This window comes from Arctopsyche grandis, chromosome 13 (genome assembly GCF_051622035.1).
Source record: "Arctopsyche grandis isolate Sample6627 chromosome 13, ASM5162203v2, whole genome shotgun sequence".
Lineage (NCBI taxonomy): Eukaryota > Metazoa > Arthropoda > Insecta > Trichoptera > Hydropsychidae > Arctopsyche > Arctopsyche grandis.
The window spans coordinates 3,429,715-3,446,870 of NC_135367.1; the positions used below are offsets into that span (position 1 = coordinate 3,429,715).

General features: G+C 38.7%; 3 protein-coding genes and 1 long non-coding RNA gene across 5 annotated transcripts in view; 1 reads left to right on the forward strand and 3 right to left on the reverse strand.

Moving 5' to 3' along the window:
- The window catches only part of LOC143921502 (uncharacterized), a 189,925-nt gene that overhangs the window by 32,388 nt on the left and 140,381 nt on the right, over nucleotides 1-17,156 (reverse strand). The gene's annotated exons all lie outside the window — the stretch shown is intronic.
- Nucleotides 5,450-8,546, reverse strand: LOC143921461 (uncharacterized). Its single transcript, XM_077444782.1, has 3 exons — nucleotides 8,307-8,546; nucleotides 7,773-8,087; nucleotides 5,450-7,699 (listed from the first exon to the last, which is right to left on the reverse strand). Exons 1-3 carry the CDS (start codon nucleotides 8,436-8,438, stop codon nucleotides 6,512-6,514), a joined length of 1,635 nt encoding a protein of 544 aa, XP_077300908.1. The 5' UTR covers nucleotides 8,439-8,546; the 3' UTR covers nucleotides 5,450-6,511.
- Nucleotides 9,701-17,037, reverse strand: LOC143921456 (uncharacterized). The gene is made up of 3 exons (XM_077444775.1): nucleotides 16,815-17,037; nucleotides 12,842-13,156; nucleotides 9,701-12,764 (listed from the first exon to the last, which is right to left on the reverse strand). Exons 1-3 carry the CDS (start codon nucleotides 16,944-16,946, stop codon nucleotides 11,409-11,411), a joined length of 1,803 nt encoding a protein of 600 aa, XP_077300901.1. The 5' UTR covers nucleotides 16,947-17,037; the 3' UTR covers nucleotides 9,701-11,408.
- On the forward strand, nucleotides 15,282-17,038 carry LOC143921508 (uncharacterized). Of its 2 annotated transcripts, XR_013261439.1 has the most exons (3): nucleotides 15,282-15,762; nucleotides 16,334-16,526; nucleotides 16,656-17,010. It is a non-coding gene; the product is annotated as an uncharacterized LOC143921508 (long non-coding RNA). The 2 variants fall into 2 exon arrangements; XR_013261440.1 differs by having other exon boundaries at nucleotides 15,313-15,762; nucleotides 16,337-17,038.

The window sequence follows — 17,156 nt, forward strand, 5'->3', positions numbered from 1 at the left end:
CGCAACGTGTCCGAGATTCGGAGCCATTTGCCACTTCATCTCCCCCTTGCCGATCCGTCATTCGATATTCCCGGTACAGTGGATATGGTGATAGGCAGCGACGCCTATCATGCGATGTTACGCAATGGCAAACGTACCATTTTAGTTCCCTCCAAGTCACGCGGGGACAGAGGAGGACGCATCGCGATGATGAATACAGCTTTCGGCTGGATATTGGGCGGCTCTCTAGAAGCGCCCACAGTTTCAAGCGATTCTCGGAATTGCCATCACACAACGGGTCGTGATCCGTTATCTTGTTTTGGCGCGAGACGTCCAGTCAAGACAGTTACGCGTCCCCTGGACGAATCGCGTATTTACGCGGAACGAAGATTCCGCTTGCCGAAGCGCAATGTACCCGCGCCCTTTAACCCTCACATCTTTCGACCTTCCCAACCCAGCTCCCATAACTCCTGGCCAGTTCCTAGTTGGCGCACCACTAGTTGCGCAACAGCAGGAGGATCTGGTCGATCAACCCGGAGCGAGGGTGCTACCGCACCAGCACATGCAGCAGCGGCCCCTGGCAGACAGGGGCACAGGAGTAGGTCCTACTACTCCTCCATCAGCAACACCAAGCGAGCAGTCCGGCGAGTAGCTCGACTGCCAGTCGAGCAGCACTCAGTGAATTTGTGCAACGGTGTGGCGATCGTTCATAACGTCCCACATTAAAGTTGGCGCGTTGTTTGTATCTGTGTTGTGGATTCAGTTTATGTGTTTTAACTTAAGTTTTTGAGTTGCTTTTCTTTTATGCTTCTCTTGTTGGTTTGATTGGTGCTTTGTAATAGAGCTATCAGGATAGATTGGGACATATAACGGTTGAACAATATTGTTACCTAGCATTGGTGTTGGTTATTTGTGGGTGTTTTGGTTGTTTGTTTGTCTATTTTTTGTTTGTTTCTTGCCGGCTTAGTCAGCTGCTTATGTAGGATGGGAAACTGACGGTGGACTAATGTTATTTTGTTTGCTGACTGGGTTATTTTGTTGTGTTGTTTTTTATTTTGTTGTTATTTTTTTGCTTACTTGCTTGGTTTTTGTGTATTTCATTAGTCGCTTGTGCACCATTAATTCTTGTTTGTTTTGGAATTCGATCCTCTGACTTCCAACGGGGGGAGTATGTTCCGACCAAGTCTTCAAGGTCAGCTTTCGTGGCGTTACGACCAAAGGAGCCGTTTTGGAGGGAGATCGGCGCCGAGCGCGCGTACCCGCCTCCTATTCGTTTTCCGCTTCGGTCGAGTGAACATCTCTGTTCGCTACCGAGTTTGTTCCCACCACCGAGTCCCGATCAGCTCAGCCTGGATCGGCAGACGATACTGGAAGTACAGCTTCAGTATACGTCCGGTGAGAAGTGAGGAACTCCTGGTCTTTCTTCGTCGAAGTCAGATCACGTAGTCACGTGAGGAGTGAGGTTATCATAACCTCTCGAACACGTGCGCGCTAATTTCACGACGGACTCCCCCCCCCCCCCTGCTTATTCTCTGTATTTATACATATATAAAATACAGTCACCATACAAACAGAATTATAACCTGTTTTCATTATTACAATTTCCCCCCTTTTTCCACATCACGCATCCCACGCACATTACGAAGGAGAAAGGGACATAGCAGAGCAGCCGACATCAGCAGAGACCAGACCACCGACGACGAAGGAAGGCACCTTGAGGAAACCAGCCCCGCCCACGCTTACCACTAGCTATCTCAGAAAACCGACTTCGGGGGTGCTCTCGAGTTGAACATCCCTGGAGTCTGTACAAAATGCATAGTATTAATGATATTGTTACGTAGGGGTGGGTGGAGGATCCAAATAAAAGCCAACAGTCGTCTCACAGCATTTATTGATGATTAAGGAGTTACACGTATTGCCAGTGTTCAGTCCAGAATGCCCTGATATCGCCTACGTACCGCCTTATAAAGGGTAGATCTCTCAGGACGCCTAATCTGTTTACCTGTTGTATAGTCACGTATTCGGATATGTATTTCCCCGATATTGGGTCTCCCCGTACCGATTCTGAGAAATAACTAATATCGGTCATTGTTTAGCCTAAATGCACTTAGAGTCCAGATATAATCTTTGGAAGTAAGTGCATGCATTTAGTTAATCCGATAACAGATATCCGTTGGTCTAAGTACAATTCGCTCAATCCACGGCGTACGTAACATTGCCTCCCTCTTAGGTCAAATCGTCCCGATTGACCAACAAATCATAACTGATAAATCTACAGTAGTTACATTTATCTCCGATATCAGTCACAGTTACATTTACAATTACAGCCGTTATCTTTGCAGTTACAATGAAAACATTGACATTTAATTTCTACTACCGTTACATTAACGTTACCTTTACAATTTAAATTCTGTAACAGTTAGATTAACGTCATCTTTACAATGGAAACAATTGCATTAAACTTTCGTTACATTTCAATTTACGACACCTTTACAATGTAAACAATTACATTAAACTTTCGTTACCCTTCAATTTACGACACCTTTACAATGGAAACAATTACATTGAACTTTCGTTACATTTCAATTTACGTCACCTTTACAATTGAAACAATTACATAAAAACTTTCATTACACTTCAATTTATGTCACCTTTACAATGGAAACAATTTCAGTAAACTTTCTAATCCCCTAAAATTAGTCATCCGATGTTTTACATTTGGAAATCATTATTTGTTAGCTCTTCGGTCCAAAATTTCTCACGTGTTTGGTCCATGTTGCTCGTATCACCAAAGTCCAAATTTGCTATGGCAGCCCCGTATTCCTGTCATGTGGTCCAGCATCCTGCTGCAGACCAACGTTCAACCCAGAACGTGCTCCAAAGCCATGTCCCACAAGAATCGCTCCCATCCTCACAAAAGTGACTTGGCCCTCGTGTCACCATCGTCCAAATTTGCTACGGTGGCTCAGTGTTCCTATGTCATGTGGCCCAGCATCCTGCTGCAGACCAACGTTCAACCCAGAACGTGCTCCAAAGCCATGTCCCACAAGAATCGCCACCATCCTCACAAAAATGACGGTTGACCCTGGAAAATGTGCACCCCTCAGTCTGCCACTCTGTTGGTGCTTCTTTTCCGTTCCCTTGACCCTGGAAAATGTGCACACCTCAGTCTGCCACTCTGCTGGTTGTGTTTCTTTTCCGTTCCATTGACCTTGGTAAATGTGCACCCAACAGTCTGCCACTCTGTTGAATGTGCTTCTTTTCCGTTCCATTGACCCAACTGAAATCCATTTCTTTCTGATGTATTTTCCCGTTACATCTGCGAGATGATCTAAACACTGCTGCAACTGTCCATGTATTTTTTCAGGTACTCGTGTTTCCACTAGTTTCCAACTAGATTTTTTTCGATGTTGACGTATATCAATTGTTCCGCTCTCTCTCGTTGAAGTCGCGATATGGCGTTTCTTCGGTTTCAAATGCCCTCACGTGGTTGATCCAAGTCACTTGTTTCCCCAACGTCCAAATTTGTTGCGGTGGCTCCGTCTTCCTGTCATGTGGCCCAGCATCCTGCTGCAGACCAACGTTCCACCCAGAACGTGCTTCCGTTGCCATTCCCTCTGAAGCGGTGCCTCTATCCTCCCAAAAGTGACTTGATTGACTCCGCCGACTGACCAACCAACATTTATCCAATCTGATAAATGTGCCTCTCTGCCATTGCATGGTTCCGATTGAATTCCATTTCAATCCATTTACTTTCCGACTCTTCCAATTAGACTCGACTAGTTTCCAATTAGATTTTTTTTCAGTTTGTTGACATCTGCTGTCAACAAACAGTTGAAGGGAATAGTGGCTTGTAATCGACATCTCTCAGTTGTAGTCGATCTTCGCTCCTCTTCTGACGACGATGCTTTCCCGTGGATCGTCGTCACCCACAGCCGCTAATTCTTGCTACTTGCGGCGAATTGGCGAACTGCCCTCGTCCCGGTCGCCCTTTGGATGACTCTGCAATTGCCGGATGCTGCTATCCGATGTTGCCCTTGACAACGCCTCAAGTTGTCCTCTCCCGGCAGCACTTGTACGAAACCTCCCGTTTCGTAACCTCCTTCCGTCATCCGGATGAATTCTTGCTCCTCTGCATTCTTGCTCTCCGCTCCTCTTCTGACGACGATGCTTTCCCGTGGATCGTCGTCCCCAACAGCCGCTAATTCTTGGTACTTGCGGCGAATTGGCGAACTGCCCTCGTCCCGGTCGCCCTTTGGATGACTCTGCAATTGCCGGATGCTGCTCCTCGATGTTGCCCTTGACAGCGCCCCAAGTTGTCCTCTCCCGGCAGCACTTGTACGAAACCTCCCGTTTCGTAACCTCCTTCCGTCATCCCGATGAATTCTCGGCGGCCACCGCCGATAATGTCAAAGTCGAGTTGCAGTGATAACTGCAATTCGACAACCGAATATGTGATGACCGATTCTGTGTGTTGCAGTGAAAACTGCATTTTTTTATTTCGTGTCTCCATGGCTCGAACTCTCTCCTACAGCTCCCGAGGATGGCTTCGCTGTAGCTTCTCTTCCTTCGCTGGTGACTTTGTTCCACGGCCCATCTTGGATCCCACTTCTGACGACCAGTGTTACGTAGGGGTGGGTGGAGGATCCAAATAAAAGCCAACAGTCGTCTCACAGCATTTATTGATGGTTAAGGAGTTACACGTATTGCCAGTGTTCAGTCCAGAATGCCCTGATATCGCCTACGTACCGCCTTATAAAGGGTAGATCTCTCAGGACGCCTAATCTGTTTACCTGTTGTATAGTCACGTATTCGGATATGTATTTCCCCGATATTGGGTCTCCCCGTACCGATTCTGAGAAATAACTAATATCGGTCATTGTTTAGCCTAAATGCACTTAGAGTCCAGATATAATCTTTGGAAGTAAGTGCATGCATTTAGTTAATCCGATAACAGATATCCGTTGGTCTAAGTACAATTCGCTCAATCCACGGCGTACGTAACAATATATTAATATTTTTAAAAATTATTTTTGCAAACAAAACTTATTCAATTTCTGCTTACAACTTCAAATACCTCTGAGCCAGAACGGTGTTTTTCATCAATAAATAGAATAAAGACATATATATATATATAAGAAACACGATGGTTCAGGAAAGATTGACGGCTTTGTCTATGCTGTCAATTGAAAAAAAAATGATTATGAACAGTGAAAAATTTAACGAAAAGGTGATAGACCTTTTTTCAAGGAAAAAAGACAGAAGAATCAATTTTATAATGAAATAAAATACATATAATGTTTAGTTTTGATCATTTTGATGTTAATAGTAAAATATAATCCAAATAAACATTTATTTTTATTTTTAATCAACCGCAGCACCCCCAGATATCTTATCAAGTGTTCAAGTGAATCGAAACATTGTTTTTTTTTTTTTATATTAATTTTATAATCATTGTATTTTTATTGTTAATTGCATCGTGAATAAATAGAATGATTACTATGAATGTTAATAAATTTTTTTTTATATTTTTGGAATTCGAAATCGCCCCCCCCCCCCCTAGAAAAATTGCTGGATCCGCGCTTGGCTACTGCCTAGCACCGAGAGGCGCCGGGTTCGATCCCATGAGCTGACCTATGTATATTGAAAAGATTTTTCTGAGTATATCTATAGTTCTGCTGGTCAGACTTGGATATTTGTAACTCCAGGTCGATCGTTTCTTATCAGTTTGCCAATTTTTCAAATTTCATTGTTGAAACGGTTTCCGATTAAATAGGCTAAAAACCTTCCTATCTATTATGTCACCACTATTTGAGTATGATTAATGTACAATTCATAGATGTCCCCTTATTGCAGCGACTTGTATAATAAAAATTCTTTATTGTTTGTAATTGGCCAGGAAGGCGCATTGGGTTTACCTGTAAGACCTTCCTGGTATATATGTAAAAAAATATATTGGGTATGAACGCATATTTATAAAGTACAAAATAATCTCCTGAAAATACATTGAACGCTGTTTTTTAAAATATAAAATTAACATTAAACAAATGTTGAAAACTATAATGTCATTATTATATCATTTTATTTATACCATTTTACTACATAATTTTATCCATAATAATACATTTATGTGGGGCATTTGCCCCACATAATGTATTAATCTCTGGTTTAATAACAGAAACTTTTCGAGCAAATAGCACATTGATATGGTTTTTCTCTAGTATGGGTTTTGTTGTGCATTGAAAGGTAACAATTACGGGCGAACGATTTTAAACAAATTTTACATTTTTATGGTTTTAAAAAAACATGAGATTTTACATATGTGGAGAAACTTTTCGAGCAAAGGATTTCAAGCAAAGATCACATTGGTATGTTTTTATATAGTATGAGTTGTTTTGTGCATTGCAAGACGAGATTTATTAGCGAATAATTTCAAACAAATATTTCATTGATATGGTTTTGTCCCAGTGTGGGTTTTGACGTGTATCGTAAGGCTGGATTTTAAACAAATTTCACATTTGTGTGGTTTTAATCAAGTATGAATTTTTCTGTGTTTTGTAAGGGCATATTTAATAGAGAACGATTTTAAACAAATATCACATTGATATGGTTTTTCCCCGGTATGAGTTCTTTGGTGTATCGTAAGACTGGATGACTGACTAAACGATTTTAAGCAAATTTTACATTCGTACGGTTTTTCACCAGTGTGAGTTAATATGTGCATTGCAAGGCGAGATTTATTAGCAGACGATTTCAAGCAAATATCACACTGGTATGGTTTTAACATAGTATGAGTTGTTTTGTGCAATTTAAGGAGAAATTTAGTAGCGAACGATTTCAAGCAAATATCACATTGGTATGGTTTTAACTTAGTATGAGATTTTATGTGTCTAACGATAGAAATTTTTCGAGCAAAGGATTTCAAGCAAATATCACATTGGAATGGTTTTTCTCCAGTATGAGTTGTTTGGTGCATTACAAGATGAGATTTATAAAAGAAGAATTTCAAACAAATATCACATTGATATGGTTTTTCCCCAGTATGAGTTTTGATGTGTGTCGTAAGGATGTCTTTTAGACCGAACGATTTTAAACAAATTTCACATTTGTGTGGTTTTAATCCAGTGTGAATTGTTCTGTGCTTTGTAAGGGTATATTTAGTACCAAACGATTTTAAACAAATGTCACATTGGTGTGGTTTTTCACAATCATGAGTTGGTTTGTGCAATGCAAGGTGAGATTTACTACCGAAACATTTAAAGCAAGTATCACATTTGTATGGTTTTTCTCCAGTATGAATTCTCTTGTGTGTTATAACGTGATATTTTATAGCGAAACGTTTCAAGCAAATATCACATTGGTATGGTTTTTCTCCGGTATGAATCATATTGTGTCTTGAAAGGTGAGATTTTCGCGTATACGATTTTAAACAAATGTCACATTGGTATGGTTTTAACTCACTATGAGTTCTTTTGTGTATCGTAAGACTTGCTTTTAGACCAAACGATTTTAAACAAATTTCACATTTATGTGGTTTAAATCCAGTATGAGCTCTCCAGTGCGTTCCAAGGTGAGATTTCGTAGCGAAACGTTTCAAGCAAATATCACATTGGTATGGTTTTTCTCCAGTATGAATTCTCTTATGTTCCATAAGGTGAGATTTTTGCGTAAACGATTTTAAACAAAACTCACATTTAAAAAATGTCTTTTCTTTGCTTATCTGTAAAATAAAACGAATGTTAATAATTTAAAGGTTTGTAGTATCTTGATATGGCTGCTAGACCTAATTTTACCTGTGAGTTTATATTTTGAATTGAATGGATTTGGGGACTAGAATCGGTTTGCGCTGAAGTACTCAATGCACATACATTTAGCTCGTCATTAAGAGGAACGTTGTAAACGTTTGCTGGCAAACGAACATCAAACTCATTTTCCCATATTAAATCTTCCAGTTGAACTTCTTCCTGTTTGATATTCACAGATTTGTTTAACTTCATTTTCGAAATTTCATCACTTTGAAGACAAACTTTTCGAAAACTGATGAGCAATTCCAGATTGGTGTTACATGAACGACAAAGAGTATCTGGCAATCCGTCACCTTTCTCGACCTGCAAATAAGAAAGGAATAAGATGAAATTAGATGGAAATAGGTACACACATATTTATATCGTCTCTGTATCTATATCTACTCGTTTTATGGCTTATTAGAAACTGTCCATTGCGGTTACGGCAAAAAATCATGAAACAGCTACCATAAGATTGTATAAATTTACATTAAACACGTGAATCAGACTCAAGGGTTTCAATATACATGAAGGGTGAACGACCTGCAGCCGACAGCAGGACGAAATGCGCTTCGCCAAAGGTTCGAGATGATCTTCGTGGATGGAGACGAAAGCCTCGGCTGGAGCAGAGCACAAGCAAAGTCTGCACTGCATTGGGAACTCCATGAATTTCATTGCGCAAAACAGTAAGTTGCGATTGTTGTCGATTGAGAACTGTCTAATGTCAAAATTGACAACACTGCTGTTAGCCCGAGTGTCACTCGATTAGTGCAATTTGGTCTTAATCATTTACACTTTTCATCCATTATAGATCAACACAATCAATAAATTGATAAATACATAATACTAAAAAAATATTTAACTTAAGTTAAAAGTATTTAACATTAAACAAATAATTTTAACAATCGAAAAATTATTCCATGAGAAAAAATATCGAGTAAATTTCATTCACGAGAATATCATATCAATACATACATACATATATCATATAGATAAACGGACTGCTAGTCTTAAGTAAACCAGTCACAGGACAACCGGTCGCTCTAGATCGGTCACACGTAATCACCCGTCACACTAAAACTGGTCACACCCTAAAATCGGTCACGAGAAAACTGGTTGACCGATTTTAGGGTGTGACCAATTTTCTCGTGACTAGTTTTAGTGTGACGGGTGATCACGTGTGACCGATCTATAGACCGACCGGTTGTCCTGTGACTGGTTTACATTTCACTAGTAGTGAAATGTAACCGGTCACACCCTAAAATCGGTCAACACGCAGCCTCGATGAGTTCAGCATGCCGCTCATCCCAACCTCGCCGAGTCAGGCGGGAAAGCTGTCATCCCGCCTTCGACGCAGCACTCAACAGCAGGCAACAATAACTGCGGAAAACAACGGCTGACTTCCTACCAACTAGCGAGTCCAGCCACGACGTAAACGACAGGTGCATAAAAATGGGGGAGCGAATTAGATGACGATCTTGACAGCCGGAGACGAAGTCATGCACGACATGTACTGAGTACCTACACATAGAACGGCCATCCAGCACCACAACATTCATCACACGACACACAACAGCAGCACCACCTCCAACGACCACGGTCCAGGTCGTAGTACTCACGGTCCATCAACCACATCGATGCTCCCGCCGCCCCACCAACCGACAGCCGAATGAGGCCCGGACGAGCGGCACTTACTAATCAGGCAGCATCACATCGCCACGACCACCGGACGACCCACTGACCAACTTGGCCGTGTTCGGAGTGCTATCATCACTTCATCTTAGGCCGTCATAATAAATCAACGCGCATTAACAAGCCAGTCGTCTCATTCGTTCCATCCCGTTTTGCAAAAAAATTTCGATAAAATAAACTCCAGGCTATAAACTAATAAACTGATAAAAACTATAATTTTCAGCTTATTTTTTATTTTTATAATTTAGAATACATATTTACAAATTTTTGTTAGTTGTCTACTTTTATTTTTGTTATATTTTATATATACAGTATACTCTCGATTATCCGGGCTAATGCTGGGGAGGAAGGGCACGGATAATTGAAAAACACGGATAATCCGAATCATCAAATTTTGACTTGTTTTCGAATATAATATCATATTCACAACACAAAATTTTTGATTCCTAATTTTAATACTCATTATTTATTAAGAAAAACGCTCATAGTTCAGCGGATACATAAGTGACCGTTAGTAGTTAGTTAGTTAAATCATGATTGAGCCGCTCTCGATGTTTTCCTTATCCACGTTTTCAAAACATTTTAAATTTTCCAATAATACATATATCTATTGCTTCATTCTCTTCAGAATCCACTAAATCTGTTTCCATGTCAGGAAGAATCTTTTTCCATGATCGAACAATTGTTACTGGCTTTACTTTTGACCAAGGTTGTGTTCTTTCGTGTATAACATCCAATATCGTAATTTTTTTCCAGAAATTGATCAGGTTGTCATTCTCCTCAAAAAGAGTTTTCAGAAGACTTTGACGATAAAGACGTTTCATTGATGATATAACACCTTGGTCCATTGGCTGAATCAAAGATGTCACTTTAGGGGGCAAATTTTTTTTAAACATAAGTCCATCATTTGTTTCCAATATGCTTTCGTTCGGATGATGGCAATCCCTTATTTTTTTTAAATCTTGCACCTCTGGAACCCATTTCTTTTTGAACAAATCTTCAAAATTTTCCCTGTCAATTTATGCCCCTTTCTGACTATAATTATCGACGGGAAGATTTTTAATTTCAGCTCCCTTAAAAGATCGAGGTTTCTTTATTGTCCCAATCATCAAAAGTTTCATTTCATGAGTTTCTGATGCGTTTCTGCAACAAATGACAATTATCCTTTCTTTGGACGATTTATGTTCAGGAGAGGACTTTTCTCTCATTGAAGTCAGCGTTATTGTCGGGAAGCACTTCCAGTACAAGCCTGTTTGATCTGCATTATAGATTTGATCGGGTTACAAATTTCTCTTTACAAATATTCTCAAAATTCGATGCAGAATTCATCAGCAATTGAAAATAATTAAACATACGTATGTTACGAAAAAATCTGCTCTGAATACACGCACTTGTTACTTCTCCGTTGATCAAAAGCGACTGAAAAAATTAACACAATAGTAAAAGACATTTAAAAAGGGAACGAAAAACATTATTTGTTTCAAATAACACGCTTGTTTACGGTCGCAATCAATCGGTTCATCTCATAATCATATAAGAAAAAAAATTAATTAATTTAAAAAAAATATTATTTTTCAAGCACGGATAATCCGCAAAATCGGATAACCCGCACCCGGATAATCGACAGTATACTGTATTGTGTATTAAAATAATTTTCTTTTCGCTGCCAAAGGCGCCTTGCACACAGGCGCAAATGTCATACATATGTACATTTGTATACGCCACTCTATAATTACACGATAAGCCAGAAATATTCGAAAATTAGCCCATTGATTGGTGTAAGAGTGACTTAAATGATTTAAAACTTTTAAAATCGGAGCCAGAGTCGCAAAAGGTCAGAATCAGAGTTGATTTATTTCTTTGATATGGTTTTTTCCCAGTGTGAGTTTTGATGTATACACATTTAAACGTAAGACTGGAATTTAAACAAATTTCACATTTGTGTGGTTTTAATCAAGTATGAATTTTTCTGTGTTTTGTAAGGGAATAATTAATAGAGAACGATTTTAAACAAATATCACATTGATATGGTTTTTCCCCGGTATGAGTTCTTTGGTGTATCGTAAGACTGGATGACTGACTAAACGATTTTAAACAAATTTTACATTCGTACGGTTTTTCACCAGTATGAGTTAATATGTGCATTGCAAGGCGAGATTTATTAGCAGACGATTTTAAGCAAATATCACACTGGTATGGTTTTAACATAGTATGAGTTGTTTGGTGCAATTTAAGTAGAAATTTAGTACCGAACGATTTCAAGCAAATATCACATTGGTATGGTTTTAATTTAGTATGAGATTTTATGTGTCTAACGATAGAAATTTTTCGAGCAAAGGATTTCGAGCAAATATCACATTGAAATGGTTTTTCTCCAGTATGAGTCGTTTGGTGCATTACAAGATGAGATTTATAAAAGAAGAATTTCAAACAAATATCACATTGATATGGTTTTTCCCCAGTATGAGTTTTGATGTGTGTCTTAAGGGTGTTTTTCATATCAAACGATTTTAAACAAATTTCACATTTGTGTGGTTTTAATCCAGTATGAATTGTTCTGTGCTTTGTAAGGGAATATTTAGTACCAAAAGATTTTAAACAAATATCACATTGGTATGGTTTTTCACAAGTATGAGTTGGTTTGTGCAAGCCAAGGTGAGATTTACTACCGAAACATTTCAAGCAAGTATCGCATTGGTACGGTTTTTCTCCAGTATGAATTCTCCTGTGTTTTATAACGAGACATTTTATAGCGAAACGTTTCAAGCAAATATCACATTGGTATGGTTTTTCTCCAGTATGAATCATATTGTGTCTTGAAAGGTGAGATTTTCGCGTATACGATTTTAAACAAATGTCACATTTGTATGGTTTTTCCTCACTATGAGTTCTTTTGTGTACTGTAAGATTTGTTTTTAGACCAAACGATTTCAAACAAATTTCACATTTGTATGGTTTAAATCCAGTATGAGCTCTCCAGTGCGTTCTAAGGTAAGATTTCGTAGTGAAACTTTTCAAGCAAATATCACATTGGTATGGTTTTTCTCCAGTATGAATTCTTTTGTGTTCCATTAGGTGAGATTTTTGCGTAAACGATTTTGAACAAATTTCACATTTGTGTGGTTTAAATCCAGTATGAGCTCTACAGTGCGTTCCAAGGTTAGATTTCACAGCGAAACGTTTCAAGCAAATATCACATTGGTATGGTTTTTCTCCAGTATGAATTCTTTTGTGTTCCATTAGCTGAGATTTTCGCGGAAACGATTTTTTACAAAACTCGCATTTAAAAAGTGTCTTTTCTCCGCATGTCTGTAAAATAAAACGAATTTTAATAATTTAAACGTTTGTATCTAGTATCTTGATAAGGCTGCTACACCTAATTTTACCTGTGAGTTTATATTTTGAATTGAATTGATTTGGGGACTAGAATCGGTTTGCGCTGAAGTACTCAATGCGCATACATTTAGCTCGTCATTAAGAGGAACGTTGTAAACGTTTGCTGGCAAACGAACATCAAACTCATTTTCCCATATTAAATCTTCCAGTTGAACTTCTTCCTGTTTGATATTCACAGATTTGTTTAACTTCATTTTAGAAATTTCGTCACTTTGAAGACAAACTTTTCGAAAACTGATGAGCAATTCCAGATTGGTGTTACATGAACGACAAAGAGTATCTGGCAATCCGTCATCTTTCTCGATCTGCAAATGAGAAAGGAAGAATATTAATTCAGGTGGAAATAGGTACACACATAACCGTAGGTACATATACACAATAGCAAGTCAAATTAACAACGAAATGAAAAACATAGATTACAATACAATGATGGAGTATGTAGATGACAATTGGTATAAAATTAAAAAGTTTATCGATGAACCTCGCAAGGAAATGTTAGTCAAAGATACCAATTTAACAAAAAAACATGAACGGATGACGAAAGAAATTCTAGACTTAACGGACCGCCGTCGAAAATTAAAAAATGCAGACAACGCTCGATATAAAGATATCCACCGCTTGATTCGCAAAAACATAAAAAAAGCGAAAGAAAAGGAGTTGGAAGAAAAATGCAATGAAATAGAGACAATGAAAAAAATACATGATCATTTCAATATGCATAAACAAATAAAGAGTGTTAGTGGTGACATTAATAAAAACAGCAACAAATCAATCTATTTGAAAAACAAAGATGGAAAATTTGCAAGCAATACGACTGAAAAATGTAACATTTGTAAGGAATATATAGAAGAAAATTTTCAAACACAACGTACTGAACCAGAAATAAGGGAAGGAATTCAAATATCAGGTATGAGTATGTTACAATCTGAGGTTGAAAATGCAATCAAAAAGGCCAAAAATAAAAAAGCTCCAGGAAAGGTTTCCTGTAGAATTATTAAAATTATTGGATGAAGAAGACATTCGAATACTAACGAAACTTTTCAATCAAATATACGAAGCTGCTAAAATCCCTCAGGAATGGTTGTAGTCGATATTTATTCCCCCACCAAAAAACCAACCAAAAAGCCAACCAATATAGATTGATAAGTTTAATGAGCCACACTCTTAAAGTATTTCTCAAAATCATCCAAGAAAGGATAAGGTGTAAGTGCGAAAGCATGATAAGCGATTCACAATTTAGATTCAGAGGAGGATTGGGAACAAGGGAAGCGTTGTTCTGCATGAACGTACTCCTACAAAACTATAGGGAATTCAAAAAGAGAATATATTTCTGTTTCATAGACTACGAAAAGGCATTCGATAGAGTGGAACATGACAGATTAACTGGGATAGATGCAAAGGATATTGCCCTTTTGAAGAACCTATACTGGAATCAACCTGCTGTCGTGAAGGTCGAAGACTTGGAAACCGAAAAAGTAGAAATTCGTCGAGGGGTACGGCAGGGATGTGTACTGTCGCCCATACCCAATCTGTATTCGGAAATGGTGTTCAACCAGGCAGTCGATAGTCGAATAGGAGTAAGAATAGGCGGCAAAATTATAAATATTATCCGTTTCGCTGATGATACGGCAATATTGACTGAGAGTGGCGAGGACCTGCAATCGTTATTGATCACAATCGATTAACCATGTCAAAAATGGGGTCTGTCTATTAAATCAATGGTCATATGTGAAGTAAAGATGGATCCATTAAACCTGAGTGTGCGCAGACAAATGATTGAACAGGTCAAACACTAAAAATACCTAGTCAGTTCCGAAATGGAGATAAGAAGAAGGATCCATACCGGATCAATACTGGAGGATGCTAAAGATCTCGTGGAAGGAGCATGTAAGGGGCGAAACAGTCCTCCAGCTCCTTCATGAAAAGAGAGAGCTTATTGAAACGGTGAAGTGCCGTAAGATGGAATACTTTGGCCACATTATTCGCGGCCTCAAATATCGCCTTCTACAAACTATCATAGAGGTGAAAATAGAAGGCAAACGGTGGCGTGGGAGAAAGAAGCTCTCTTGGCTCCGGAACATCAGGTCATGGATGGGACTCGGACTCGAACAGTTGGGACTTTATGTCCCTAATAGCTATGTGTGTGGTAGACATCATTTGATGGTTGTACCTCCTGCTCGCACAGTTCTTTTTCGAATGGCTCCTATTCCAAGAGCTATTCGACAATGAAATCGTTGCTGCTGTGCCTGAATGCGATATTTTCCACCTTGGTGAGTGTAGATTATCGGATATTATTTTAACATATTTATCTGGTAACCTGCGCTCATCATTATTTTCTTAATGTGAATGTTATGTATGAGTGGAATCTTAATCTACTCTCTTCCATTTGGGCCTCGCTGTGTTTTTTTTTTATAATATTTTTTTCCTTATGTACATATTTATGTACTATTTTTATTTTGTTCAATGTGAAACTAAGAATAGGATTTGAAGATTTTATTTGATTTTTTCATCTTTCATCATTTTTTATGTATTAATTTCCTTTTGTTATTATTATGATTATTCATTTTTATCATGTTTTTCTGTTTTTGCTATTTATTTTTTTATTTTTTTGTTTTCTTCTTTTTTTCAAATGTAGGCCATTGTGTTAGTGTTACTACATGGATGTGAAACGTGGACTCTGAAGACCAAGATGATCAGCCGCATCGAAGCTTTTGAGATGTGGGTCTACAGGCGAAAGCTGAAGATCCCGTGGACCAAAATAATACCAAATGAAGCTGTCCTCGGCATGATAGGGAGAGGCAGGGAACTTGTTTCTGTCATCAAGCGGAGAAAGATGGAGTACATCGGATACATGATACGGGGTCCAAAATACGAATTTCTCCGTTTAATAACCATGGGGAAAATATTAGGGGTACCCGTAAGTCTTTGCCGATTTCAAATTTTGGTGAAGACGTGCTGAGAGCCGTGGTGGAAAGTGATCCTCGATTAAGTATCGAAGAAATATCGCAGAAGATGTGTATTGTCAACAATTAGAAAGAGTTAATGAAAAACTAAAAATCAAACGTAGAGAATTAGTCAGAAAAAACTTAGTGATTCTGCAACACGACAATGCACGACCCCATAAGGCGAAGAAGACGACTGAAAAAATCAGGCAGTTAAAATGGGAAGAACTTTCACATCCCCCATATTCACCAGACCTAGCTCCGACCGATTACCATCTGTTTCGATCTTTAGAACATTCTTTAAAAGATAAACGCTTTCGAAACGCAACTGAAGTCGAAAATCATGTTCTTACATATTTCGATTCAAAACCAAACGAATTCTATAAAAAAGGAATTGAAAAACTCGAAAACCTGTGGAAAATGGTTGGTAGTAATGAAGGAAACTATATTTTGTAAAAATTTTTAAATAAAAATGTATAAAAAAAATAAAATTCTTTCATTGTCATCCAATCGGCAAAGACTTATGGGTACCCCTAATAGAAGGTAATTGTCTTGGCTTCGAAACACGCGCATGTGGATCGATATGAGCGCCGAAGAGGTGTTCAGAGCCGATGAAGACCGATGCGGATATCTTCAAATAATCGACGAGGTGGTCGCCAACGTCCGGATGCGGACAGGGCATTAAGAAGAAGGCTATTGTGGCGCATTAGGTTATTACCGATGCCTGCCCATGGTAGTTGCCTACACATACGTCCGAATACGGATTCGGCGTTAGAAGACGAAGAAGTCGGCGTAAACGTCTTTTGGAAGTTCGAAATTATTATCATGATGGATGACGAAGTTACCCAATATTTATATTCAGTCTCTGTACTCTCATATCTACTCGTTTTATGGCTTGTTAGAAACTGTCCATTGCGGTTACGGTAAAAAATCATGAAACTGCTACCATACGATTGTATAAATTTATATTAAACACGTGAATCAGACTCAAGGGTTTCAATATACATGAAGGGTGAACGACCTGCAGCCGACAGCAGGACGAAATGCGCTTCGCCAAAGGTTCGAGAGGATCTTCGTGGATGGAGACGAAAGCCTCGGCTGGAGCAGAACACAAACAAAGTCGGCACTGCATTGGGAACTCCACGAATTCCATTGCGCAAAACAGTAAGTAGCGATTGTTGTCGATTGAGAACTGTCGAATGCCAAAATTGACAACCAGCTGTCAGCACGAATGTCACTCGATTCGCGAGATTTGGTCTAAATCATATACACTTTTCATCCATTATTGATCAACACAATCAATACATGATACTGTTACGTATATTAAAAAGAGCCGCCGAGTAATTGCGATCGGATTTAGGCC

What these genes read in the sequence shown, in the direction of transcription:
- LOC143921456 (XM_077444775.1), bottom strand. Translation starts at nt 16,946, where the DNA reads ATGGAATTCGTGGAGTTCCCAATGCAGTGCCGACTTTGTTTGTGTTCT. An exon ending in CGTCCTGCTGTCGGCTGCAG is followed by an intron (nt 13,157 to 16,814) that starts GTCGTTCACCCT and finishes TCTCATTTGCAG; the next exon opens with ATCGAGAAAGATGACGGATT. An exon ending in TTCAAAATATAAACTCACAG is followed by an intron (nt 12,765 to 12,841) that starts GTAAAATTAGGT and finishes TTTATTTTACAG; the next exon opens with ACATGCGGAGAAAAGACACT.
- LOC143921461 (XM_077444782.1), bottom strand. Translation starts at nt 8,438, where the DNA reads ATGAAATTCATGGAGTTCCCAATGCAGTGCAGACTTTGCTTGTGCTCT. An exon ending in CGTCCTGCTGTCGGCTGCAG is followed by an intron (nt 8,088 to 8,306) that starts GTCGTTCACCCT and finishes TCTTATTTGCAG; the next exon opens with GTCGAGAAAGGTGACGGATT. An exon ending in TTCAAAATATAAACTCACAG is followed by an intron (nt 7,700 to 7,772) that starts GTAAAATTAGGT and finishes TTTATTTTACAG; the next exon opens with ATAAGCAAAGAAAAGACATT.